The sequence below is a fragment of the Sciurus carolinensis genome, chromosome 10 (genome assembly GCF_902686445.1).
Source record: "Sciurus carolinensis chromosome 10, mSciCar1.2, whole genome shotgun sequence".
NCBI classification, from domain to species: Eukaryota; Metazoa; Chordata; class Mammalia; order Rodentia; family Sciuridae; genus Sciurus; species Sciurus carolinensis.
In genome coordinates, this window is record NC_062222.1 from 110,684,743 (window position 1) to 110,707,220 (window position 22,478).

Genomic DNA, 22,478 nt, shown 5'->3' on the forward strand with positions numbered 1-22,478 from the left:
ATCTCTGGCAATAGTTAAGATGACAGTAATAAAGGACACAGATTGGATAAATATTTAGGGAGACATAACTGGCACTTCTCTGGGATTTACTGGATGTTAGAGCTAAAGAAAATGGAAATTTATGAACTTCAGTGACTAAGCTGAAAGTAAGTAAAATACTAGGTGTCTACTGAAGAAACTGGCCATAAGAGGTGTTCTCCAGGTGAGATGCTAAGTAGCTGGACTCAAATGAGAACTGCCTTTAGGATGGAGATGCCCTAGGTGCCCAAAAGTAGTGAAACACCCCTCTTAGAATTTTTTGCTCAACTAGGCTTATTATTGGCTCAGGGGGCCAATGGGGTGGGGTATGTTTTAAGTTAAGAGAGTAGAGGTGGGTGTATTTGGGAGTCATAAAAGATGTCCTGGGAAAATATGGCTTTGAGATGACTTTTGAAGGACAGGGGTAAGGGTGGCTGGGGGTGAAAGGGTATTTCTGACAGGAGGGGAAAATTGAAATACATACAGTGAATGAGATCTGAGAGTCCAGAATGAGCCACAGGTCAGCTGTGTTCCAAGGGCAGGCTGAGAATGGTCTGACTGCTGATATTGGGAGGAAGAGAAGAGGAAGCTGAGAAAGAGCTAGGCTCACATTAAAACCCCGGAGGCAGAGGAAGTCATTAAATACCTAAAGGAACTGGCAATATGACCTTTCGAGAGGATATTCTGGTGGTGGTGTATAGAAAAACTCAAGTAGGGTGATGGTGGTGGGTGGTTTTGCTAAACACATTTTCTAAAACCCCACTCAACATCAAACTCTGTTGTAGGCCCTGGGGACTTAAAAACAAACAAGAATGAGCTCCTTCCTCAAGGACTTGCGGCCTGGTGGGGGTGAGCAGAGAGAGACCAGTGAAGGTGCTGTATATTCATTCACTCTGCAGCACTGTGGGAGAGAGCAGGGTCTGAGCAGTGGGAATGGAGGAGATTTGAAAGCAAGAACAGGTGGTATCTGGGGGAAGAATCATAAGCCTTTTATCTATTGGGTTCCACACCACGTGCTTTCACCCTAGTCTGCCTTTATTTTTCTCAGTTCATTCCCCCTGTTCTTATTTTCTATTCTCTTTGTAGCCAAAGGCACTTAGTGAACACCAGCAAATTAAATGACATGTTTAAACGCCGTGCCTTTTTCTGAAGCCACGGGTGTTCATCACTTTGAGAGGGCTTGGTGTTCTTTCCACTGTTGCTTCCTCTCTGAGCAGTCACTCTCTGTATGGATCACACATGGAATTAATTGAAGCTCATATAATCAGACTGGCACATTTTCATTAAACATCTTAGTTTGAATGAAAAACAATAAAGGCAATGCCACAGAATGGCCCACTAAACAGGCACAAAGATAAAAGGCACATGGGCCCGCTTAACATGGTACTGAATATTTATCAATCTAACTTAAGGATTTTTTTTTTCTTTGCTAATTGGCTTATCAGCTGCTTAACTGACCATTGGGATGAGTTGAATAAGATACGTGCAGTCCTTCAAGACAGGCGAGGAAGCATCCACCTGACCAGGTGACATCTCATTCTCTCCATTGCTCATGTTAGGGCCTGCCAGGACCACTTCCTGTTCCACCACTCCTCCCTGTTCAAAGAACCTAAGCAAACCTCTGAACGTCTTATCATGCCATTCTTTTCCTCTTATTCAGTAAAATTCCACACCCTGAATCTTGGCCCATGGATCCCAAATGATCCAACTTTGAAGTCAACTGTAGTTCTTTCCCTCACTCCACTCCACTCATACTTGGCTTCTTTACTGTTCTTCGTTTTTTTTTTTTTTTTTTTTTTTTTTATTTTTTTTTAATTTATTTATTTTTTTTTACGTTTACATAGGGTAATGATGTTTATTATATTTTTCCCCCTCCCCCCACCCCTCCCACCCCTCTTTTCCCTCTACACAGTCCTTCTTTCCTTCATTCTTACTGCTCTCCTTGGCCTAACTCTAAACCTAACCCTAAACCTAATGCTAGCCCGTCCCACCCCCCATTATATGTCCTCATCCGCTTATCAGCGAGATCATTCGTCCTTTAGTTTTTTGAGATTGGCTTATCTCACTTAGCATGATATTCTCCAATTTCGACCATTTGCTTACAAATGCCATGATTTTATCATTCTTCATTGCGGAGTAATATTCCATTGTATAAATATGCCACAGTTTCTTTATCCATTCATCAACTGAAGGGCATCTAGGTTGGTTCCACAATCTGGCTATGGTGAATTGAGCAGCAATGAACATTGATGTGGCTGTATCTCTGTAGTATGCTGATTTTAAGTCCTTTGGGTATAGGCCAAGGAGTGGGATAGCTGGGTCAAATGGTGTTTCCATTCCAAGCTTTCTGAGGAATCTCCACACTGCTTTCCAGAGTGGTTGCACTAATTTGCAACCCCACCAGCAATGTATGAGTGTTCCTTTTTCACCACATCCTCGCCAACACCTATTGTTGCTTGTATTCTTGATAATCGCCATTCTAATTGGGGTGAGATGAAATCTTAGGGTAGTTTTGATTTGCATTTCCCTTATTACTAGGGATGTTGAACATTTTTTCATATATCTGGTGATTACTTGTACATCTTCTTCTGTGAAGTGTCTGTTCATTTCCTTAGCCCATTTGTTGATTGGATTATTTGTATTCTTCGTGTAGAGTTTTTTGAGTTCTTTATAGATTCTGGAAATTAGCACTCTATCTGAGGTATGGTTGGCAAAGATATTCTCCCACTCTGTAGGCTCTCTCTTCACATTTCTGATAGTTTCCTTTGCTGAGAGAAAGCTTTTTAGTTTGAATCTATCCCAGTTGTTTATTCTTGCTTTTATTTCTTGTGCTATGGGAGTCCTGTTAAGGAAATCTGATCCTGAGCCAACAAGTTGAAGATTTGGACCTACTTTTTCTTCTATAAGATGCAGGGTCTCTGGTCTGATTCCGAGGTCCTTGATCCATTTTGAGTTGAGTTTTGTGTAGGGTGAGAGATAGGGGTTTAGTTTCATTCTATTGCATATAGTTTTCCAGTTTTCCCAGCACCATTTGTTGAAGAGGCTATCTTTTCTCCATTGCATATTGTTGGAACCTTTGTCTAGTATGAGAAAATTGTATTTATTTGGGTTTGTGTCCATGTCCTCTATTCTGTACCATTGATCTACCTGTCTATTTTGGTACCAATACCATGCCGTTTTTGTTACTATTGCTTTGTAGTAGAGTTGAAGATCTGGTATTGCAATACCCCCTGCTTCGCTCTTGCTACTGAGGATTGCTTTAGCTATTCTAGGTTTTTTATTCTTCCAGATGAATTTCATAATTGCTTGCTCTATTTCTGCGAGGTACATCATTGGGATTTTAATTGGAATTGCATTGAATCTGTATAGAACTTTAGGTAGTATAGCCATTTGACGATATTAATTCTGCCTATCCAGGAACATGGGAGATCTTTCCATCTTCTAAGGTTTTCTTGAATTTCTTTCTTTAGTGTTCTGTAGTTCTCATTGTAGAGGTCTTTCACCTCTTTTGTGAGATTGATTCCCAAGTATTTTATTTTTTTCGATGCTATTGTGAATGGGGTAGTTTTCCTAATTTCTCTTTCTGAAGATTCATCACTTATGTATAAAAATGCATTGGATTTATGAGCATTGATCTTGTAACCTGCTACTTTACTGAATTCACTTATGAGTTCTAAAAGTTTTCTGGTGGAATTTCCAGGTTCCTCTAAATATATAATCATGTCATCAGCGAACAGGGATAGTTCTTCTTTTCCTATTCGTATCCCTTTAATTTCTTTGGTTTGTCTGATTGCTCTGGCTAGAGTCTCAAGGACGATGTTGAATAGAAGCGGTGAAAGAGGGCATCCCTGCCTTGTTCCAGTTTTTAGGGGAACGCTTTCAGTTTTTCACCATTTAGAATGATATTAGCCATGGGCTTAGCGTAGATGGCCTTTATAATGTTTAGGAATGTTCCCATTACCCCAATTTTTTCTAGTGTTTTGAGCATGAAGGGATGCTGTATTTTATCAAATGCTTTTTCTGCATCTATTGAAATAATCTTGTGATTCTTAACTTTAAGTCTGTTGATATGGTGAATGACATTTATTGATTTCCGAATGTTGAACCAACCTTGCATCCCTGGGATAAAACCCACTTGATCGTGGTGCACTATCTTTTTAATATATATTTGTATGCGATTTGCTAAAATTTTGTTGAGAATTTTTGCATCGATGTTCATTAAGGATATTGGTCTGAAATTTTCTTTCCTTGATGTGTCTGTGTCTGGTTTAGGTATCAGGGTGATATTGGCTTCATAGAACGAGTTTGGTAGGGTTCCCTCCTCTTCTATTTCATGGAATAGTTTGAGGAGTATTGGAATGAGCTCTTCTTTAAAGGTTTTGTAGAACTCGGCTGAGAACCCATCTGGTCCTGGACTTTTCTTTGTTGGTAGGCTTTTGATGACCTCTTCTATTTCATTGCTTGAAATTGGTTTATTTAAGTTGTGTATGTCCTCCTCGTTCAGTTTAGGTAGTTCATATGTCTCTAGAAATTTGTTGATGTCTTCAAGGTTTTCTGTTTTGTTGGAGTATAGATTTTCGAAATAGCTTCTAATTATGTTTTGTATTTCACTCGTGTCTGTTGTGATGTTTCCTTGTTCATTCCGAATTTTAGTAATTTGAGTTTTCTCCCTCTTTCTCTTTGTTAGTGTGGCTAAGGGTTTATCAATTTTATTTATTTTTTCAAAGAACCAACTATTTATTTTATTAATTTTTCCGATTGTTTCTTTTGTTTCGATTTCGTTGATTTCGGCTCTGATTTTAACTATTTCCTGTCTTCTACTACTTTTGGTATTGGTCTGCTCTTCTTTTTCTAGTGCTTTGAGCTGTAGTGTTAACTCGTTTATTTGTTGATTTCTACTTCTTTTTTTGAATGCACCCCATGAAATAAATCTTCCTCTAAGTACTGCTTTCATAGTGTCCCAGAGATTTTGATATGATGTGTCTTTGTTCTCATTTACTTCTAAGAATTTTTTTATTTCCCTCCTGATGTCTTCTGTTATCCATTCATCATATAATAGTGTATTATTTAGTCTCCAGGTATTGGAGAAGTTTCTGTTTTTTATTCTGTCATTTATTTCTAATTTCAATCCATTATGATCTGATAGAGTACAAGGTAGTATCTCTATCTTCTTGTATTTACTAACAGTAGCTTTGTGGCATAAAATATGGTCTATTTTAGAGAAGGATCCATGTGCTGCTGAGAAGAAAGTGTATTCATTCTTTGTTGGATGGTATATTCTATATATGTCCGTTAAGTCTAAATTGCTGATTGTGTTGTTGAGATCTATAGTTTCTTTATTCAATTTTTGTTTGGACGATCTATCCAGTGGTGAGAGAGGTGTGTTAAAATCGCCTAGTATTATTGTGTTGTGGTCTATTTGATTTCTGGAATTAAGAAGGATTTGTTTGACGTACATGGATGAGCCAATGTTCGGGGCATAGATATTTATGATTGTTATGTCTTGCTGATTTATGCTTCCCTTAAGCAGCATGTAATGTCCTTCTTTATCCCTTCTGACTAGTTTTGGTTTGAAGTCCACATTATCTGAGATGAGGATGGATACTCCAGCTTTTTTGCTGTGTCCGTGTGCATGGTATGTTTGTCCCCATCCTTTCACCTTTAGTCTATGGGTGTCTCTTTCTATGAGATGAGTCTCTTGCAGGCAGCATATTGTTGGATTTTTCTTTTTAATCCAATCTGCCAGTCTGTGTCTTTTGATTGATGAATTCAGGCCATTAACATTCAGGGTTATTATTGTGATACGATTTGTATTCCCAGTCAATTGACTCATATTTGTTTTTGACATGATTTGGTTTCTCCTTTATTTGGCTATTCCTTTAGGCTAGCGCCTCCTGTTGCTGATTTGCATCGTTGTTTTTCATCTCTTCCTCATGGAATATTTTGCTGAGAATGTTCTGTAATGCTGGCTTTCTTTTTGTAAATTCCTTTAGCTTTTGTTTATCATGGAAGGATCTTATTTCATCGTCAAATTTGAAGGTAAGTTTTGCTGGGTATAAGATTCTTGGTTGGCATCCATTTTCTTTCAGGGCTTGGTATATGTTGTTCCAGGCCCTTCTAGCTTTTAGGGTCTGGATTGAAAAATCTGCTGATATTCTTATTGGTTTCCCTCTGAATGTAATTTGATTCTTTTCTCTCGCGGCCTTTAAAATTCTGTCTTTATTTTGTATGTTAGGTATTTTCATAATAATGTGCCTTGGTGTGGGTCTGTTGTAATTTTGTATGTTTGGAGTTCTATAAGCCTCTTGTACTTGGTTTTCCATTTCGTTCTTCAGATTTGGGAAATTTTCTGTTATTATTTCATTGAATAGATTGTTCATTCCTTTGGTTTGTTTCTCTAAGCCTTCCTCAATCCCAATAATTCTCAAATTTGGCCTTTTCATGATATCCCATAGTTCTTGGAGATTCTGTTCATGATTTCTTACCATCTTCTCTGTTTCTTCAACTTTGTTTTCAAGGTTAAATATTTTGTCTTCAATGTCTGAGGTTCTGTCTTCCAGGTGTTCTATCCTATTGGTTATGCTTTCTATGGAGTTTTTAACTTGGTTTATTGTTTCCTTCATTTCAAGGATTTCAGTTTGGTTTTTTTTCAGTATCTCTAACTCTTTATTGAAATGATCTCTTGCTTCCCGTATTTGGTCTTTTAACTGTTGATTGGTGCGATCATTTAATGCCTGCATTTGCTCTTTCATCTCCTCCTTCAATGCCTGCATTTGCTCTTTCATCTCCTCATTAGCTTCCCTGATCGTTTTAATTACGTACATTCTGAACTCCCTTTCTGACATTTCTTCTGCTGTGCTGTCATTGGGTTTTATTGATGTAGTATCTAGGTTTGTTTGGGACATTTTCTTCCCTTGTTTTCTCATAATGGTCAGTTGTCAGTGGGACCCTGAGATATTGCAGTTTTCCACTATTGGCTTATAGTGTCCCAGTAGATTTCCAGTGTATCACCTCCCAGCCTTCAGTAGCCTGATGTCTTGGAGGAATCTGATAAAGCAGCTCATTCGAAGAATACTGCCCCTAGCCCCCTACTGGTTCCACGTTTTGGAACTGGCTCTGTGCGGAAATGCTCTCACTGTGGGCCTGCACCGTGCAGCTGGCCGTGTGGGAAGAGCCCACTGCCGGAGTGTGGAAGACTACCTTGGGAAGACTCAAGCTGCCCTGCCCGGCTCTGCTAAGCCACCTCTATCTGGGCCTGCCACCCGGGCCGAGCTTTACCCAGTGGGCAGACTCACCCGTGGCTCCACTTCAGTCCGAGTCTCTCAATGCCTCCCCTTCTTAACTCCTGGGTTGTGGAGCGACCGGGGGTGCAGTCTCCCTCTAGGCCGCCATCTTGGATCGCCCCGTGAAGAGAGCCCGCAGCCGGAGTGGGCAGAGCCGCCTGAAGAGGTCTCCGGCTGCCCTGCCCTTATCCCTGAGGCTGATTGCAGATCGAGGCTCTCCGCTGGTTCTTTGCAGGAGTACACTGCACTGCAGCGGCTCCGGGACTCGGAGCCTGCTCTGTTCAGACAGGCTCTCACTAGCGGGCCAGTTCCGTTCCGAGAACCTGGAGAAGCCTCTTTACTGTTCTTCGGATATTTGAAACCCACTCCTGCCTCAGATCCTTTTCCTTGTTCCTTGTGTCTGGAATTCTCCTTCCCTCAACGTCTGCATGATTTGCTGTCACCTTTTGCAGATTTCTGCTCAAGGTTATCTTATCATCAAGTTCTTTTTCGACCACCTGGCATTCCCTAAACCCCCTTACCCTGCCTTGTTTTTCATCAAAGCATCTATCAGATAGTCTGCACTTATTACTGCTGGAATTTATCTGTTTATTATCTGTGTCCCTCAACAACACTGGAAGCTCCACTGAAGACAGCCTCTGGGGTTTGCTCCTGTAGTCCCAGAGCTTAGAATGCTGACTGGCACTTGGTCAATGTTCAACACACACTTTTTGAATGAACTGAATGGTTGGTAGTTATGCACACAGCATTTTAGGGGAATAATAGGAGGGGATTACTTCAGATCCTGGGATCAGAGAAAGTTTTCTCAAGGAAATTATTCTTGGACCGAGTCCTCTTTCATTTATCTTTTTATGTGTTCATTCCTCATTCATTCAATCAATTCTCACAGAGTTTTCCTATGTACCAGGTACTCTTCTAGGGTCAGGAATGTAGCTGCCATGAAGGCAGGCAAGCCCCTGTTCTTGGGGAACTTGTAATCTAGTGAGAGAAAGAAAATAAGCAAGTCAATTCATAAGTAAACAAGATATCTGAGAGAGACACATGTTATACAAAGAACTAAAAATACCGTGTTATAAAAGAGCATCTATGTCGTGACTTCAGACTGGATCATCAGGGAAGCATCTCTAGGAAATGACATTTCAGTGGGGACCTGGGGGACAATTAGAAAGCAGCCCCATGAAGATGAAGAGACAAGTATTCCTGACACAGAACATGACTGCGGGAAAGAGCACATGAGGAGGCAGAGCAGTGGGCAAGGAAGAGAGGGGCTCAACTTGAGATCAGATAGGAGGATGCAGGAGGTGGCACAGGGGAGGAGCCAGACAGAAAGCTCCCCAGGTGGAGAGAGTAGCATGAGCAAACAGAGGCAGGTACCAGATAGACTGATGCGTCTGAGTGACTTTGAAATTGATTTCTCCTGGGTGCAGGGCACAACCAAAGATGGAATCCAGAGTACCGTGAGGTAAACTGGCTTCTCAGGAAGCTTCTGGCACATATTTTATTGCAGCTGAGGAAAGAGAACAATCTCTCTAGAAAATATAGCCTGAGGGAGAAGCCCTATAAATAACCTACTATAAAAGTCTAGAGTAAGAAGTACAGTCTTAGAAGATTCAGATGTTATGTATTTGAGCTCCTGCTAAGCTTACAACTGGGAAGCAAGTGCAACCTTGCAATGTTTACTTATTTTAAACACCATCTCAGACATGTAAACAGTTAGGATCCCTCGTATAAATACTGAAATGAAAGATGGGCCTGTTAAGTCACTCTGGGTCTCTGGTCCATGTCTTCTGTCCATTATCTCACTGACTGACCCAGTACACCTGTCTAGAATGACTCTTGCCATCAATTTATTCTATAGGTTTGCCTTCTGTGGTTTACCTTTGGCTTTCTTGTATTCTCCTGTGCCTGCCTCTAATTTGGAAAATACACTTTCTTTCCTTTTTCCCTCAGCAAATCCTGGTCAATACTGTGTTCTATAGAGGCTGCTCAATGACTTTCTCTCTTTACCTACAGGAATGATGCAAAACAAAATAAACTCAAAGATGGGATTAGTATGTTCGGACACATTTCTTTCTCCATGGTAAATGAGTCCCAAAGGAGTGTCCAAGTCTTTGGGAATCTTGACAGACTGGAAGTTTTGTAACAATTGGGACCCTGTTATCAGTAGAACCAGATTTCTCAGAGAAGGCAGTGCTGAATTCATGACAAGGAATTTAATTTAGGCTCACAATTTATCAAGTAAATGGTGACTTATGAGTAACTATTCACTATGTGTGTCATAATAGCCTGCTGCTGACTGACACTGTGGTCTGAGACTGAGGCCATTTAGAGACAATTACTTTATACATCATATTAAAAAACATCATGAGGTATACCAAGATAAAATATTTATCTAGGAGGCAACAAATGAAGGGTGACATTTTCATCCACTAACAATGGTATATTTTCCATTCCATTTCCAAACCCCTATTACATATGCATCACTTGGCAATGTCAATGTGTAGTCGAGGTAGCACCAGACACTTAAGATTTCCCATTGTAAGTGGAAATGTTGGCCTGCTGAAAATTCTGAATAAATACTATTATCTGCTTCAGGAACCATTTACTTTTTCAAGTTTTGGATGTCCAAGATGCATTCAATGATTTCAAGTACTGTTCTTTCAGGTGGAGAATTAATGGTGTATAAAAACACCAAGGTACTCATGAACTTTATCAAGGACATGGGAAGTTACTGTCTTTGAAAAAGGTTGATACACACTGTTTTAGTTAGCTTTTATTAGCTGTCATTAAAATATCTGTCAAGAATAACTCAGAGGAGGGAAAATTTATTTTAGCTCATAGTTTCAGAGATTTAGTTCATGGTGGGCTGACTCCATTGCTCTGGGCCCAAAGTGAGGCAGCACATCATGGTGGAAAAGTATGGTGGGGGAGTGCTACTTCATTCATGGTGACCAGGAAGCAGAGAGAAGGGAGAAGGGGCCATTGGGAAGATGAACCCTTCAATGACCCATCTCTTCCAGCCACACCCCACCTGCCTTCAATTACCACTCAGTGAGTCCGTTCAAATTGGAATGGACTTATTAGGTGACAGCTCTTATATCTAATTGTCTCAACTCTGAATGGTCCTACATTAACCCAGGAGCTTTTGGGGGACACCTCATATTCAAACCTTCACACACACACACACACACACACACACACACACACACACACTCATATGCTCTCTCTTTTGGTAAATGGTAAATTCCTGAAATACCCAGAAGAAAGAATATTCTACAATGTGAATAAAAATTAAAAGGCAGATAGAAGGCAAGGGCTGGCCAGAAAAAGAAATACTTCCAAAAAGTTGGTCCTGCCTTTAGATGCAGAACATCCCTAGAGACCATAGCTTAAATTTAAGAGCAGGTGCTCAGTGATCTATCTTTTGATAATGGTAGAGACTGTTAAAAAAAATGAATATGGTTTGAAGAAAAAGATGGGTCAGTACCAGGCAGGGTCAAAGGAGCACAGTATAAAATTATAAAATATTAAAAATGACTTTTACTTCCATTTTCTAATATTTCTTTTCATATCTATCCTTAAAAAATGAACATTTTCAGGGCTTATAACTTGTGTTTTATCACCTTTAAATTATGAAAAGAAACAAACCACTTGTTATTCAGCTGATATAATTAAAAATGAAATTAGTATTAGAGTTACCTGAAATTCCAGTCCATAGTTTTCTCTGCAGAATTCTCTCAGTTTAGGATATACATTTTCTCTCAGCGCCTGTCTTTCTGCTCCCGTGTCTACAGTAGAAAAACAAATGTACAGAAGTGAGTATGCCCACATTATTTCTGGAAAATAATAAAAATGTAAGTATTAAAACTAATATATCGGGTTGGGGTCCTGAGTTGTGAAGTGGTGGGATACTTGGCTGCTGGGATATTTCACAGAGATACATCCACTGGGCATGCATAAGTAGCTCACAGGATGGACAAGAGCCCCACTGGTCAGTTTTCTGTGCACTAATGGGGCTAAGAACTCAGTTGATTCTTCATGCCCACATCAGTGTTTACATCAAACTCTTCAACAGTCACAACCACCCTGTCTTTGGAGGAAGTAGGTGACATTATAGATCATGTGTTTTAACTCAATGACATGTAAAAATTTCAAAACACACACACACACTGATTTAATTATTGATGTACAAAAAAATTAGACTATATTTTTTCCCTTAGAGATTTAGAAAAAAATGCAACATTCACAAAATTCAGCACAGCATCCAGGCAATCGGCATACTAATTTAGGAGAGACCAATAGTGGAAACAAACATAAAAAATTAGAAGATTCCCATCGTCTGTAGATTCCATGGAGCAAGGGCTTATCAGTAACATCCCACGTCCTAGGTGTAGGGACTTTCTGTTATATTAGGAATGGTTAATGTTTTTTTAATGTGCCACACCATGCAAGAGCTCTGAAATAAAATATTTTTGTCCTGTCACTACGAAATATAAGACAGAAAACCTGAAACCAGAATTAGAGAATAAACCTGCCTGTATTTAATGTTGAACATTTTGCCCAGAAAGGAATTTCTAAGCTTCCTGTGCTGAATGCCACGACTCTCTTGCATCCATGGTGATGCTCTAAGAGTATTAAAGCCAAAGAGGGGTGTCCTTGCTCCGTGAACTCCAATACACCATGAGAAACACTTTTTTTTAAAAAATTTAGTCAGTGTGTTATCTCATGTAAAGTATCCTTTGCTAAATGTACCTTAATCCCAGCTGAAACTACAGAACATCTGTGAGGCACATTTCCAACACAGATAAGAACTTGAAAGAATTTCCTTTTTATTCTCAAGCACATCTGCCCATGGTAAATTTACCCATATGCTGTGCTGACCCACTCTATTTTCCCACTATTCTCAAGCCTATTTAAGAAATAAAGAACCAATCCCAAGAGTCTGAAATGCAGCTGCAGCCCAGCAGAACGGCCGGAACCAGAGTTTACATGGCAATCAGAGTCAGAGGAAGAGAGATCTTCCAATCACCCTGACACCTAAACAAACTGGATCTTCCCCCACCCCACGCAAGATGATCCTGAGCCCAAAGGGCAAAGCAGGAGGACCAAGCTGTCCTGTGGTGTCATGGCCTTGTCAGATGGAGCACATTAGGCTTTTATACATTTGTATAATCTTGGGATCAGATAACTATCCTCCTTTGCCCCATTTTAAAAGCTGAAAATATTAACTTCATATTAAAGCTGGTAACAATCAATCTCTCTAAAAGGTCTTTACAGATTTTTAAAACCCAAATCACAAAAAAAGTGATTTAAAAAATAAATACTACCACATGTGGAAGTTGGGAATATATTAAACAGGTATTAGTGTTATGAAATTCTAAAGTTAGTATTTGATATGTGAAATAATTATGGGATGATATAAGAAACAGAAATTTCTTGTTTCTTAAAAAAATATAATTCTTACTACTGAGACCTGGATGTGCAAAAGTGAGGAGGAAAAGACAGAAATAGAGTACTCAACCACTAATACTTACTAATAGAAAATAGTCTTACTATAGTCTGGTAGTATGCTAAGCAAGTCTATGTGTTTGTTTTTTCTTGGTCATTTCTGATAACAACCATATGAAGTAGGTAAAATTATTATTCTGTTATTTTGATAGAAGAAACTAAGGGTTGAAAGATTAAGAAACTGGCCAGGTTACATGGTCACTAGATGAGACAACTGAGACTGAAAGCCAGGCAGCTATGCCATGCATTGTTCTGCTCTATCCTGGGGATATGCAACTGCAAAAAGAATCAACCTTTGAAAGCGATGAACGCAATAGCTACACGAAATGTCAAAGGGTTGTAGAAATTCTAAGTCTGTGCAATAAATAAATCTGAGTTACCCTTGATGGATTCTTCTTTCTCTGTGATATACCCCTTCTATAGCCAATCCATCAAGTTCACCCGCTATACCTCTAAACAAATCCTGAAATAATCTAGCTCTTACCTCTGCTATTGGATACAAGCCAAATCCCCCTCTCAACTGGACTCCATCTCCTGTTTGAGGCTTGTTCCCTTCAATCCATTCCCCACAGGGTAGCCGGAATGACCTTTTCAAAATGTAAATCTGATCACATCATTACTGTCATTCAAACTCTCCAATAACTTTATATGAAACTCGGAATGAAATCCACACTCTTTCTGTTGAAAGCTTTCTCCTTCCCTAAACTCATCTGCTACTACTTTCCCTGTTCATGTCACCCCCGCTAGGCTGACTTCCAGCAGGTTCCTGGATTATAGTCCACTCCTGGGCCTTTGCTCTTGCTGTGTCTTCCTCCCACAACCCTGAGTCCTGTGATCTGCTTCAGGAATCTCTGGACATTGGAGGGCCAGCTTCAGTTCACCTCCTCAGAGAGGCCTTCTCCGAGCATCCATCCACAGCAGCCTCTGAGCCACTGTCTACTACCTTCTTTTAAATTTTGTACATGACTCATCACTACAGCTGCTGTTTGTTTACTATCTCCCCCACAAAAATGTGAGCTCACAGGGAGTTGGAATCTTCTCCCTCATTCACTGGGTGCCTCCCCAGTGATTAGAGTCATGCTCAGTGAGAGTGAATGAAAAGCCCACACATGCACCAGTGACAGACCACACCCCTGGCCTCACCACCCCACAATAACCTCCAGGAGCATGAGGCCTCCTGTGTTACAACTCATCACTAGGCAGATAGAAAAATAAGACTGAGATTCTGGAAAATAAATGATGGGGTTTAGAAATTTAGTGTCATGAGGTAAATGAACAAAGTGAAATATGGATTTCAGACTTCTGCATTTCTGGCAGAATATGAATATGCACTTATCAAGCTATTTTGAACCTTTCTAAATATGTGAAGGAAGTATATGGACATACCTGATATACATTCTATGCTCTTCTGTTATGAAAATGACTCATATTTCCCTATACCTTGTATTAATATGTGATGATTGGTTCTGGAAATGGAAAAGTAATTAAGATAGAATGGATTAATTGTGATGGGTGACAGATAAGCTGGCTTAATTAAATAAAAACCTCCTGATTCATACCATTCGCAAATCCGGATGGCTGGCAATTAAAAGCACTTGAATGTCATAGTCAGGAAAAATTAACTCACAGAATCTCATACATAAAAAGGGACCTCTTCAAGTATAGATCAGATGCAAGGTGTGTCACCATGTATTTTTTATACACAGTCAGTACATCTGTTTGAATCTGTTCTGCTCCTTAATGTTTTGAAAAGGTGCATTAACACTTTGGCTGTGCTATTAGGTTTATGAGGAGTTGCTTTCTGAATGATTCTTTGGTGATCTCAGAGTTAGTGAAGGTCTCTGTGCAGGTCTGAATTGCCCACAGGAAGTACATTAGTTGGGAGAATTATTAATCAAAACCATTATCCTTGAAACATCTTGATATAACTTCAGAAGGGTTTAGATTAATTCTGAATGCTTATTAAAAATAAAAGAGTGTTGAAATGACCATGTTGGATAGCAACCTCATACAGTTCCTGCCTTGCCCAATACAAGGCTACAGACATCAGAGTAAGTCATTTTTCTGTTGGCACCTCAGAAAATGTATGTGGGATTCATAACACGTACTCTGCTAAGACTCTCACCCTAGCCCAGTGTCCCGGGTTTCTATGTATTTACTCTTGCTTAGATTTTGTCTCTTACTAACCCCTATGGACAGCAAATCTAGTTTTTTTGGGTTGTTATTTAGATTAACTCCCTGTTTGTACTTTCCCCACATTAAGTCTCCTCTCCACGGTCCTCTGAAAAATTCTCTAAACCCAATCATACTCACCCTTCCATATTCAAATCTTGTCAATTTTAAGTCATAAACATCTTTTTCTCACTGTTTTCATACTCATCTTCTCTCAACCCCAAATCTCTTTGTCTAACCCATTACCTGTCCCTCACTCACCACTATCTAATGCATGCACAGGATTTCTTCCCAATTCTACTTAAACAAACATTAAATACTTACATATTTCAACACTAGAAAAGTAACAAACTGGGCTAATTCAGTGGTGACTACACAAAATGTTGCATTCTTTCATTTTATCCTCAGAAGCATATTATGAAACAAGTATTACTAGCCCATTTTGCAGAAAGGAAAGAGAGTTTTTACGTAGCTAACTCAAGGCCACATAGCTAAGTTCCGCTTTTGGCTCTTCACCAAAAATCTTCCCAGAATCTGAGTTTTCAGATGTTACTTGAGCCAGAGCTTTGTCTCGACATAAACCACTTTTTGTGCTCAGAAGCTCCTGTCAATTGCACCCCCTATGCTTGACTCCTACCTTTCTGTGTCCCAATCATGCTTTAGGAACTCTTCCTAGGTGGAGGCAAGCCCTATCTAGGGTACCCCGAGCCCTCTGTTCACTCCTGTATAACATCTCATGCTGGGATCACTGTAATTTATTGAAATTGTTATTTTTAGTTTGTCTCCCCCATTAGACTGTGAATTCATGGAAGACTGGGACTTTCTCATCCATCTTTACATGACAGAAATTAGTGATCCCAACATATAATTCTCAATAAGTAAATGGGTGAATAGAAGCTATTATAGTCAAAATATTAACTAAACCAACTAGAAGAGTAAATTGTCTCTAAAAATTAACATAAATAAAAATCCAGTATACTTTTCAAGTATGGTTGACTATGCTGATAGCTTGAATGGCCTGCATGATGTCACAAAATATATGATGGAACCAGGCACCGTGAGGAGTGGATCCTCTCTTCCCAATGTACAATAATCAAACATGACATTATCAAAACAAGCATTTTAAAGCTCGGAAATCAACTAGAGACTAAAGTCATAAAAATTGAGAAAGGATTAGTCTTGAAATAATTTGTCCCCAGCCCCTTCCTTCCTCTCCCTCTTGAAATAACTTGTCCCCAGCCATGAGGTGAGCAGTTTTCCTTCCCCATGCTATCTGTCACCATGCTCTGCCTCATTTCAGGCCCAAGGCAACAGAGCCAGCCATGGACTGAAACCTCTGAAACCAGGAGCCGAATAAGTCTTTTCTCCTTGGTTTTTCTCAGGTCTTTCTGATTCAGTGATGAAAATCTGACTAACACACCACCTTTGAAAAAGGAGAATGAACAGATCCCAAAGATACTTATGAAACAACATCAACCAGGCTGATCTATAAAGAGCCCCAGAAGGAAAGGGGGAATCCGCGGGGGGAAATTCTTTTGAAGAGATAATTGCTAAAACTTCCCCCATTTAAAGAAATACATTAGACTACACATCTAAGAAGTTCAAAGAACTCAATCAGGATAAACATAAAGAGATATTCACTTTCACAAAATACAGTCAGACTGTTGAAACAAAGGTAAGGAAAAAATCTTAACAGCAAGAGAAAGGTGAATTGTCACCTATAGGAGAACAATACAATTAATGGCTACCTTTTTGTCAGAAGAAATGGAGGTCAACAGCCATAAAGAATGATAAAATTATGGCATTTGCAGGCAAATGGATGAAATTGGAGAATATCATACTAAGTGAGGTAAGCCAATCTCAAAAAACCAAAGGACGGATGATCTTGCTGATAAGTGGATGATGACACATAATGGGGGGTGGGAGGGGTTAGTGTTAGGGTTAGAGTTAGGGTTAGGGAGGGGGGCAAGAATGGAGGAAGGAAGGACTGTATAAAGGAAAAAGAGGGGTGGGAGGGGTGGGGGAAGGGAAAAATAACAGAATGAATCAAACAACATTACCCTATATAAATTTATGATTACACAAATGGTATGCCTTTACTCCAGGTACAAACAGAGAAACGACATGTATTCCATTTGTTTACAATAAAAAAAAATTTTTTAAGGGGGAAAAAAGTAACAACAAAAAAAAAGAAATGGAGGTCAAAAGGCAATGGTGCAACTTAGTCAAAGTACTAAAAAAGGTCAACTCAACAAAACTATTTCAAAAATATGTGCACCATGCCCTGTGCAGAGATGAATATATAACTTTTTATGTATAGCTATAATGCATCAATTTAAAAAAATAAGTGAAGGAAACCCAATAAAGTACAGGAAAGGAATCAGTGGGAGGGAAGAAGGGAGAAAAAGGGGGCAGTACTGGGGTTTGAAGTGGGACAAATTATGTTATATGCATTTTATGAAACCTAATTCTGTTTAACTATAATGCGCTAAAAAATGACATTACTAAGTTTAATGGTAGAGAAGATGTTACTACCATATGTGCATTACAGAATATGCTAAATAATTCCTTCAAGCCTAAAGAAAATGGCATTAGACACAAATATAAATCCACACAAAAAATAAAGAACTACTCTAACATTTCATCTCACCCCAGTCAGAATGGCAATTATCAAGAATACAAGCAACAATAAATTTAGGCAAGGATGTGGGGAAAAAGATACACCATACATTGCTGGTGGGACTGCAAATTGGTGCAACCACTCTGGAAAGCAGTATGGAGATTCCTCAGAAAACTTGGAATAGTCCCACCTTTTGACCCAGCTATCCTACTCCTCGGTTTATACCCAAGGACTTAAAATCAGCATACTACAGTGACGCAGACACATCAATGTTTATAGCAGCTCAATTCACAATAGCTAGGCTATGGAACTAACCTACGTGCCCTTCAACAGATGAATGGGTAAAGAAAATGTGGAATATACACACAATGGAATATTACTCATCCATAAAGAAGAACAAAATTATGACATTTGCTGGTAAAATGGACGGAACTAGAGAATATCATGCTAAGAAAAAGGAGCCAATCCCCACAAACCAAAGGCTGAATGTTTTCTCTGACATGAAGATGCTAATTCACAATAAGGAGGGTGGGATAGGAAAGAATAGAGGTACTTTGGTTTGGACAGAGGGGAGTGAAGGGAATGGAGTGGGTATAGGGGTAGGAAGATTAGTAAAATGAATTGGACATTATTATCCTATGTGCATACATGATTATACAACTGGCGTGATTCTACATCATGTACAAGCAGAAGAAGGAGAAGTTATACTTCATTTATGTATGATGTGTCAAAATGTATTCTACTGTCATGTATAACTAATTAGAACAAAAAAAGCAAAAACAAAAAGGAAATGAAAAACAATGAAAAAGGTAAATACTTAAGTTTATTTAAAAGACTATATAGATTGCTATGATTTGAATAAGTGTCTCCCAGAGGCCTATATGTGGCACTATTAGAAGAGGGTGGAACCTTTAAGAGGTGGAGCCGAGAGCAAGTGTTCTGGTCATTGAATAAACTGAGGTCCCCCCTTAGAAAGGGACTATGGGACTAGCCAATCCTTCTTTGGTTTACTGGATCCTGATTTGAGCAGCTTCTCTGCCACACACTCCTGCCAGATGTGTGGCCTCACCAGAAACCCATAGTAGAAGAGTCACTCAATCAAGGACTGTGACTTCCAAAACAAACCTTTACTAAGTAAATTGCCTCAGTTATTTCATAATAGTGGTGGAAAGCTAATACAGTATCCAAGTTATATACTATCCATAAAAGACACTTTAGATTAAAAAACACAAATAGGTTGAAAGTAAAAGGATGCAAATACAGAACATTCAATGACCAAATGCAGACTGGATGTATTACTATCAGACAAAATAGGCTTTAAGAAATATACATAGATAAAAAGGCAAATGATACAGCAATTATAATGTGCACACATCCATAAATAGAACCATAAAATATATAAAGCTAATACTGATGGAATTAAAATGAGAAAAAAATATTCAAACAAGTTTGGTAATTTTAATAACCAGTATTGTTTATCTCAATAAATGATAAAAAAAGAACAGAAAATCAAGGATATAGAATTCTTGAACACAAGTATCAAGCAACCTGACCTGACATTTATACACATTCATGGAACAATTTGACCTGACATTTATAGAACCATTCACCCAATGACAGCAGAAACCACACTCTTCTCTAATGCTCCTGGAGCATTTCCCATGGTAGACCATATGCGAGACCACAAACAAGTCTCATCAATTTAAGCATATTAAAATTGTAACAAGTTATTTTCTCTGCTCAAGTCTCAAGGTTAAGACTGTTCCCCAACAGTCTGATTCAATGAATACTACTGTGTATTGTGTATCGTACACAGTAGACCAATTAAAACAATCTGATTGAAAAAAATCCTAACAAGTGTGATCTCCAACTATTACAGAATTGCATTAGAAATCGATACGAATCTGGGAAATTTCTAGATATTTGGAAATTGAACAAGATACTTCTAATATGCTAAAGAATTTCTAAAATACTTGTTACACGCATGCATTGAAGAACAACAGACAAATGAAAAGTAAATGTTATGAACTGATTGAAATGAAAACACACTGAAAGCTATGAAATGCAGCAATGGCAATGGTTATAAGATAAAAACTGTCTTCAAGCAACTCCAGCAGAAAAATCCCAAATCAATAATTTAAGAGTCTACTTTCAGAAACTAGGAAGAGAAAATTGAACTCAAAGCAAGCTGAAGGAAGGGAATAATAAGGATTAGAGTATAAATCAATGAAATAAAAAAATAGAAAAAAAAATCAAATTCAAAAACTGGCTTTTGACAGATCAAAAAAATTATAAACTGTCAGGTTGATGAAGAAAGATAGCAGCAAAAAAATGATCCAATTCAGGAATGAAAAGGAGCTATAACTACAAATACTGAGGAAATTAAAAAATAAGGGCATACTGTGAACAATAACTTTGTTTCTAGTGAATTAGATAACTTAGATGAAACAAATTCCTAGAAACACAAACTATTAAGACCAACTCAAGAAGAAAAGGTCTGCCATATATATATATATATATATATATATATATATATATATATATGTATATATAAAAGCATATATATATAAAAGTTGAATTGGTTATTAAAAAATCTTCCTATAAAGAAAATTCCAGGCCCAGAGTGTGCAACCAGTACATTATACAAATATTTAAAGGAGGAACCCTTTCGAAACCCTTTTAGAAAAAAGGGTTTCTAAAGTCATTCAAGTCATTCTGTAAGTCTTTATCATTCTAAACCCAGAGCCAGACACAGACTAAAAAACACAAAACAAAAACAGCAGGCAAAAATATCCCTCATGATATAGAAGCAAAAATCCTTAGCAAAATATTAGTAAGCTCAGTGGGGGCTCGGTACAGGATTACAAGATTAACATTCAAAAATAGATTAGTGCAAACTGCCATCTAAACAGAATAAAGAACATAGCCATGTCACCACTCAATAAATGCAGAAAAATCTGATAAAATCTAATAGTGTTCAGGATAAAAACCTCAGTGACAAAGAACAGAAAGGAACTTCTTCAGCTTCAAAAAGGGCATCTACAAGGAAACTAGAGCTGCTGCCATGCTTCAAGGTGTAAGACAACGTTTCCCAGCTAGCATCAGGAACCTTCCTTGATACTTCAGTGTTTTACAGGAGGTTCTGGTCAAGATAATAAAGAAAAAACAATTTTTTTCTTCATATCCTCAGTCTACCCAAACACTTTTAGAAGTTTCCACTAGGAATTAACTGTATTATTTCTATACCTCAATATATCTTAGGAGCAAAAGAGCCAGTGGATTATATAAAAGACAAGAATGCTGGACCTGTGTTTCTGGTAAAACTGAGGAAAAGAAACCTGCACAAAATTACAGTAAAGGCAACACAAATTTGGCATGAAATATTTAAAAAATCCACCTTTTAAGTGTGTTGCATAGCTGAAATAAAACTAAATAATGCACAGAGGGCAAACACACAGCAAAAGCAGGACTCCTAAAGGAAGGGATGCTGAGGTCAGGTTTTAGTTATATTCCATTGGACCCTCGGGACCTGCAGGCATTCTTTGGTCATGTGTGGGTGCACTGTAGATAGAAGACAAAGAACAGAAGAAACCTTGTCTATGTGAGAACATGATGACAACAGGTTTTCTAGCAGGAACGTCTTGTAAAAGGCTGTGAGGGTAAATCAGAGGTAAATCTCCATGAAGGAGAAAACCCGAGGCCACAACAACCTCCAAGATTCCTGTGGTCACCACCTGTGTCTCTAGAAGGCTTGTAGCATGAATTCACTGCACTCTCAGGTCTGACACACCTCAGACTTCATAATTTAAGTTAGTAAAGTTAGTTACTAACTTAAGTTGGTAAGTTATAAGTTATAACTACAAAGTCTAAATTATTGTCATTTATTTTACATTTATTTTAAAATACTTTTGGTAGTGACTGGTATCTGAGAAGCACACTCACAATGACTTGATGAGTTCCAGCAAAACAAGCGTCAAGGAATATCAAAGCACAGGTGCGTGTGTGCACATGAACATGCACATCGATGGTCACGAAAACAGGACACCATGAGTGAGGGTCAGCTGAAACAAAAATCTAGCTGAATCAAATACAAACAGAATTAAAAAGCATGGGATTATCTGGGATACAAAACAAATATTTAATGTTCCTAAAGGGATAACAGAAAGCACTGAATGAAAAAATAAACCATGGAAAACAATGAAGCAGATTTGAAAAAGCAACTGATACAACCAGTATAAATAAGAAATGTTAAAATTCAAATTCAACAGAAAATACAGTTGGAAAAAAATAAGTGAACAGTCAGACAGATCCAAATAAATGATCTAGATTTTATCACAGCAAGAAAAGCAAATAAAAATATGAGATGTTAGGAAATAGCACCGTCATGGAAGAAACTGGAATGGAGGAACCGCCATCCCACACGTGAGATGAAGTGAGCTCAGCCTTCATCACAGCAGGAAGAGGAGGGTGCAAACAGACACATGAGGAAGACAGGCAAGACACGGAACTCTGTGTTTGATGCCTGGATGGTTGAGCAGGGTGTATTGGTAAGCTTTATCAACCTCAGAGAAGTCCATACTATCCACTATCATTGTCATTATATCAGAGTGATTACGTTTTCTACTTATAACGCTTTTTCCTTTGTAATTGACAGGTCTTTTGAGGAAAGTAGTTTGCAACAATATACAGGTTGTGGACTTTGGTACTAAGGATTTCTCTGAAATAACTCAATTTTCTGCCAATCACTACCACAATGAAGAAAAAAAAAATGTCAACAGCACTAGCCATTGAGCACAGCATCTTCCAGTGGTGTGTGGAAGCCCAAGGAACATTAGAGATGGACTGGCAGCTCTCACGTGTCTTATTTTATCAACTCT

The 22,478-nt window shown here is 38.5% G+C and overlaps 1 protein-coding gene across 1 annotated transcript in view; it reads right to left on the bottom strand.

The window, feature by feature from the left end:
- The window catches only part of Nwd2 (NACHT and WD repeat domain containing 2), a 165,473-nt gene that overhangs the window by 93,935 nt on the left and 49,060 nt on the right, over positions 1-22,478 (bottom strand). The window contains exon 2 of the mRNA XM_047567318.1: positions 11,001-11,089. Coding sequence (XP_047423274.1) covers positions 11,001-11,089 — 89 coding nt within the window. The remainder of the gene's footprint in view (positions 1-11,000; positions 11,090-22,478) is intronic.